The 6,655-nt window shown below is 46.0% G+C and overlaps 1 protein-coding gene across 1 annotated transcript in view; it reads left to right on the top strand.

The window, feature by feature from the left end:
* Bag1 (BCL2 associated athanogene 1) overlaps window positions 1–6,220 on the top strand; it is a 12,155-nt gene extending 5,935 nt beyond the window's left edge. The window contains exons 4-7 of the mRNA XM_021222156.1: window positions 1,323–1,436; window positions 3,703–3,810; window positions 5,410–5,472; window positions 5,945–6,220. Coding sequence (XP_021077815.1) covers window positions 1,323–1,436; window positions 3,703–3,810; window positions 5,410–5,472; window positions 5,945–6,034 — 375 coding nt within the window. The 3' untranslated portion in view covers window positions 6,035–6,220. The remainder of the gene's footprint in view (window positions 1–1,322; window positions 1,437–3,702; window positions 3,811–5,409; window positions 5,473–5,944) is intronic.
* The last annotated feature ends 435 nt before the right edge of the window (window positions 6,221–6,655 follow it).

Genomic DNA, 6,655 nt, shown 5'->3' with positions numbered 1-6,655 from the left:
GTGGCTCATAACCATCCGTAACAAGATCTGACTCCCTCTTCTGGAGTGTCTGAAGACAGCTACAGTGTACTTACATATAATAAATAAATCTTTAAAAAAAAAAAAAATGGACAGCTTAGGGGAGTGTAACCAAGCAGGAAGCTGCTGGCCCTGACCGTCAGCTGTGGGTGAGAGAAAGGACGATATTGTAAATGTCTCGCTGAAGGGTCAGGAGAGTGTGGGCAGCAGGAAGTACCCATGGTCTCAGTTTGATGAAGCTCTAGTCGTTTCTGTTGGAACTGGTTAGCATCAGGGAGTCCACAGCTGAATTCTAGTCCATTCCCCCTGTTTGGGCATTGGGACCATAGGTCACTCTACTACATTAAGGCCCAGTGTTGTCTATAAAACAGTTTCTGCCTCTTAGGCTTGTGGTAAAGCTTAAAAAAGAAGTAACATAGGTCACGTGCAAGCACAGTACCTGGCATACAAGGAGCGTTCAGGACGCGTGTTGCCATCATCGCTACCATGTTAAATAGTAGAAGTCAACTGAAGGGTGACATTTCCATTTAAAAGAATATAGTCATGGACCAAGCATGGGGAAGATAGCGGCAGCTGGATCAGGAATTCAGGGTCGTCCTCCCATTACATAGTAAGCTTGTAGGCACCCTGTGCTATTTAAGACACTGCCTCTCTGGGAGAAAAAAATGTCATGCTGCTGGGTGTGGTAGCACATTATCTGTGATCTCAACATTTAGGAAGCTGTGGGCGGAGGAACGAGACTGGATAGTGGGATCTTGTCTCAAGACAAAACAAAGGACTAGTTGAATTCTGTCTTCCCATTCTGGACGCCTTAGTGTGTTCACTTGAACTTGGTTACAGTGTACTTTTTTAAAGATGTATTATTTATCCTATTTGGTGTGTACTGGTATGCTGCCTGCGTGTGTACGAGTGCACCATGTGCCTCCCTGATGCCTAGGGAGGCCATAGAAGGAAGGGCAGGACATGCTTGAACTGAAGTTACAAAACATTGCAAGCCACTGTGTGGGTCAGGAAACTGAACCCAGGTCCTGTGGAAGAGCAGTGAGTTCCCTCTGGTCCGCTACACTCTAATCTAGCTGTTGGGGCTGAGGCCGAGGCTGACGCTTGGGTTGGCTCCATGCTCTGAGCATAAGTCGTGAGGAGTCTCACTAGGATGTTTGCATGGCCTTCCTTCTCCCTGGGCTAGGCATTAGAGATAGGAATCCTGTTGTCTGACCCTCTGACTTGCCTTCCAAGAAGCACAAGAGGTTGGTTCAGTCTTTTTAGGTGAGCAATTACTGACCTCGTTTTATTCTTCATGTTAGAGCAATCCAGAAGAAGAGGTTGAGTTAAAGAAGCTGAAAGATTTGGAGGTATCTGCAGAGAAGATAGCTAACCACCTGCAAGAATTGAATAAAGAGCTTTCTGGCATCCAGCAGGTGACTTCTCTATTCTGTGGATAGAGTGGAATGGTATTGTTGCCTGGTTGGCCTTTTAAAATATAATTCATTTCATTTTTAAATTATGTATTATGTGTGTGTGTGCCTGTGTCCGAGTTGGAGTAGGTGCATGTGAGTGCTGGTGGAACACACACACACACACACACACACACACCCCAGAGCTGGGGTGATGTGAGGTTGTGAGCCTCTGGATGCTGGGAGCAGAACGCAGGTCGGCTAGTAGAACAGTACACATGCTTAATCACGGAGCCATCTCTCCAGTCCTGTTTTGTGTTTTAATTATAGAGTTAGTTTGTAATGCTTACACAGAAGGTTTAAATGTGCATGTGGAAAGATTCCAACTGGGGCCTTTCACATCCTACACTCAACTCTGCTCTTACTGTGCTGCTGCTTTTTTTGCTTTTGGTTTTGGTTTTGGTTTTGGTTTTTTGAGACAGGGTTTCTCTGTGTAGCCCTCGCTGTCCTGGAACTCACTCTGTAGACCAGGCTGGCCTTGAACTCAGAAATCTGCCTGCCTCTGCCTCCTGAGCGCTGGGATTAAAGGCGTGCACCACCACTGCCCAGCTCTTACTGTGCTTCTTGTGTGCAGGTATGTACATGTGACCCAGAGATGCTATTACTCTGAAAAGTATTTTTCACCTTATTTAGTTAAAAATTTAATATGCTGTATGTTTAGTAAATTGTTCTTTTAGTGACTAAAAATTAACCTTTTCCTGTATCGTTGAATATGGCCATATTTTCCTGCATGTAAATATATCATGGTTCCCTGCCCTAGTCTCTGTCCTCTGTTTTGCCTGATTTTTTTTCTCTTACTATGCTGCTTCTTTGAGTGCCCTTAGACACGAGTCCTTTTTGAGTAGTTGTGATTGTCTTTGATAGAACTGAGTTTGGATTTCTGAGTAATGTTTGAACCTCTTGCTGTGTGTTTTCAAATATGCCTTTGTCACTCTGGTTTGATAGCCTTCTTCAGAAATTCCTGCTTTTCAACTCAGCCACCCGCTAACTGATCAGTAGGCAAAGAGATGCAAATGAACAGCAGGGTGGCTTAATGACAGTAAGCGCTACCTGAACCAGGTGTGGGCTTGTACACCGTAATCCCAGCTTTTCTGATGGGAACTGGAGTTAAAGGACAGCATTGGCTATGCAGTGAGTTAGAGATCCTGTCTCAAAACAAAACCAAAACAATATTGTCATCCTCTGTTACCGTGTGTATCTATCTGTGCCATGAGTTATGTTAGTGTCTACACATCTGCCCCTTCAGCATTCCATAATCCAAGAAGAGTGAGACATGGCAAGTTTAAGCAACGTGCTTAAGATCTTAAGCCAAAGTTGGGGATGTGGCTTAGCTGATAAAGTGATTCCCACACAGTCTCAGGACCTGTGTTCAGATTCCCAGCATCCATGCAGAAACTGGACATGATGGCACACTATATAATCCCAGGGTGTGGGAGGCAAAGAGAAGAGGACTAGATCCCTGCTGCTCACTGCCCAAGCTTGCCAAATTGGGCAAGCTCCAGATTCAGTAAAAGATCCTGTCTCAAAAAATAAGGCGGAGTCTTAGTCAGTGAAGAGGTGCTGTGACCATAGCAACTCTTAAAAGAAGGCTGGTTTAAAGTTCAGAGGTTCAGTCTATTATCATCATGGCAGGAAGCATGGTGTCATGCAGGCAGACATAGTGCTGGAGAGGTAGCTGAGAGTTCTCCATTTCAATCCACAGGCAACAGTTAGAGAGAGAGACTGGCCCTGGGTTGGGCTTTTAAAACCCCAAAGCCCACCCCCAGTGACACATTTCCTCCAACAAGGCCACACCGCCTAATCCTTGTCAGGAAGCACTACTCCCTAATGACCAAGCATACAAATGTATGGGGGCCGTTTTTATTCAAACCACCACACAGTGTTTTTGACAAAGGCACCTCACGTCAACCCTTGATGCACTGTGCCCAGCTTTTCAGTCTGTTCTCTTAGTGTCTGCTTCTTATGTGCATGTATGCACCTGTGTTGAAGACTGTACCATAGTTCCTCAGGAGGCAGTCATGCCTCAGTGGACTGAGAGAAAGAGCAGTCCACACCCAGGTAGCATTCTTAGTCTGGCCAAGGCAAGCATTTCTAATTTTCCCAGGGGATGAAGGTCTGAGATCCAGCCGGGCTTCTTGGATGAGTGGTGAACTCTGGGTTGTTTCACCAGTCTATTGGCGTGGTTTTCATGAGTCTCAAACACTTACAGTTGTGCCTTATTCCTTCTCAGGGTTTTCTGGCTAAGGAATTGCAAGCGGAGGCTCTCTGCAAACTTGATAGGAAAGTAAAAGCAACAATTGAGCAATTCATGAAGATCTTGGAGGAGATTGACACAATGGTAAGTAAACATTCAGCTCAGAGGTACTAGCCTTCTTACTTATGTTTAACATTTGATTTATTATGTATACAGCATTCTGCCGGCATGTATGCCTGCAGGCCAGAAGAGGGCACCAGATCTCATTACAGATGGTAATGAGCTACCATGTGGTTTCTGGGAATTGAACTCAGGACCTCTGGAAGAGCGGTCAGTGCTTTTAACCACTGAGCCATCTCTCCAGCCCCAGAGGTACTAGTCTTTAGTGGCAATATTTCAGTCTATTTCGTTCTGTCAGTATTACGCTTGTGTTACTGGGCAAATCTGTTGTTCAGGGATGTCAAACACCTACTGTTGTGTGCCTGGTACTATGTGTCTTAGGTAGCTTTAACTGTCATCTTAACACAGCCTAGAGGTACTACCTAAGAGGTACATCTCAACTGAGGGATGACCCAGATGAGCGTGACCTATAGGCACACTGGGGCAAAGTTGTTTTGGTAATTGATAGAGTCCAGTATGAGCTGCATCCGCCCCAGGCAGGTGATCCTGGGCTGTATAAGGAAGCCAGCTTTGAGCCAGGGAGATGGCTCAGTGGTTACAAGTACTGGTTGCTCTTCCAGAGAACCTGGCTTTGATTCCCAGATTTTACATAGTACCTTACAACCCTCTCTAACCCGAGTTCCAGGGGATCCGGTGTCCTCCTCTGGCCTCCTCAAGTCCCAGGCGTGTGTGTGTGGTGTAGATATACATGCAGGTAGAACACCATAAAACAAATAAGCCTTAAAATGAAGAAAGCTCAGCGTGAGCCCAAGTGAGCCAGCAAGCAGTGTTCCTCCAAGGCCTCTGCTTCATGTTTCTGTTCGGACTTCAGTGATCATGAGCTGTGACCTGCAAGTGTAAGCCAAAGAAACCCTGTCCTCCCCTAATCGATAGTGTTTTATCACAACAGGGAGGAAACACGGGTAGCATGCTAGGTTCTGGGTGAGTATGTGGACTTTCTAATCTATAGGCGTTTACAGCCCACCAGTATGACAAGACTTTGTGGCGTGTGTGTGTGTGTGTGTGTGTGTGTGTGTGTGTGTGTGTGTGTGTGTTTTCCTAAGGCTCAGGTGGCTGGTGATGCATGTGTGTGTGTGTGTGTGTGTGTGTGTGTGTGTGTGTGTTTTCCTAAGGCTCAGGTGGCTGGCGATGCATCCGAGCTAGTTTCTCCTCCAGACCTTGGGAGGCTGTTGACTCACTGACCCAAATTTTCTTGAACTGAAGATAGTAAGGGTGTCAATGGCCTGATACTTCATTCTTAGGCTTGGAATTAAAAAAGAAAAAACCGAACCAGAATAATAGAAGGAACTTTTCCTGGCATAGTAGTATTTATATGTAAGAAAGAGTAAAATACAAAATCTGATTCAGATCAGGTCACAGTCCAGACATTGCAGCCAAGGAGAGGACAGACATAGGGACGAGAGCTGTGGACAGAGCCACATCGGATGCAGACATAGAGAATTGATGCCTTAAAATGCACATCTCACTCATATTGCTGACCTGTCTGGTCTCATGTGTATCGCTCATGTCTCATGTCATTGTCACTGCTGATGTACTGTTTGGTGTCATCTGTTTCTTTCATAGGTCCTACCAGAAAAATTTAAAGACAGCAGGCTAAAAAGGAAGAATTTGGTGAAAAAGGTTCAGGTGAGTCACATGGTACTACATGACAAGCTACAACACATTAGTGTGTTGGTATATGTGCTTATCTGTTCAAAACAGGGTAGTGTAGAATTCAGATAAGACACATAGTCTGTTGTTATTTATTAGCATGAACCCAAGAAGGGGATTCTTGTCTCCGTGTTAATCAGTTTGGACACATTCACTGGAGAGCAGCTAGGGCTGACAAAGTTCTGGTAAGGGCCATTGTTGTGCCCAGTACCCCTTTTACAGGGTTTTTGCCCTAAATCATCGTCAAAACCATGGGTCTTTGTTTGACTTTCCATTCCTCCCCTGAACCTTGGAGTCCAGGCTGGGAGCCCATGACCATCCATGCACAGGCTGTTTAGAGTCTAATCTCCAGGTTCCCCCAGAGTGGCTAAACAAAGAACCTTGTCTGAGCAATGGCTGGCTTGTCCTAGGAGGGCCCTGAATGTCACTGCCTGTGTCTGTCTTGCAGGTGTTCTTAGCAGAGTGTGACACAGTGGAGCAGTACATCTGCCAAGAGACAGAGCGGCTGCAGTCTGCAAACTTGGCCCTGGCTGAGTGAAGTGCAGTAGAGAGCGGCTGTACTGGCCCGAGAGCAGCTTTACAGCCCTGCCCTCTCTGGAACAGAAGTTGCTTGTTTCTCCACGGCTGCCAGGGGCAACTAGCCAGATGTCAATTTCCCTGCTCCTCCATCGGTTCTCAATGAAAAAGTACTGTCTGCAACCTGAACTAGACTTCTGTTTTCTCATGTTAATTGTGTGGTCCAGCAGCCGCCTTTCTAGGAGAGGCCTCCCTGCCCATGTGTTGCCAGCTCTAGTTCCTCTGGGGTTCATTCCAGGTTTGTAAGGCACCCTCGTCTTCAGATTCATGACCTGTGACCCTCAGTCTGTAGATAGAAGATCAGAACCACCAGGAGGTGGAGTTGGTTTTTGTTTTTTTTTTTCGTGTGTGTTTTTGTTTTTTGTTGTTTTTAGAGATAAGATTTCTCAATGTAGTCCTGGAGGCTGCTTTCAAACTCACAGAGATCCTCCTGCCTCTGCCTCTGCCTCCTGAATGCTGGGATTCAAGGTCTGTGCCATCACTGCCCAGCTTCAAGGTGCTCTTGTAAGATGGCCCCTGAGATGAGTATGTGAATGACCTCGCCCCTAAACAGATCTCCAAACTGTCAAGAACCCAGTATCCA

This window comes from Mus pahari, chromosome 22 (assembly GCF_900095145.1).
Source record: "Mus pahari chromosome 22, PAHARI_EIJ_v1.1, whole genome shotgun sequence".
Taxonomy (NCBI): domain Eukaryota; kingdom Metazoa; phylum Chordata; class Mammalia; order Rodentia; family Muridae; genus Mus; species Mus pahari.
The sequence above is the reverse complement of the archived record's forward strand: the minus strand, read 5'-3'. Positions and strand labels throughout refer to the sequence as shown.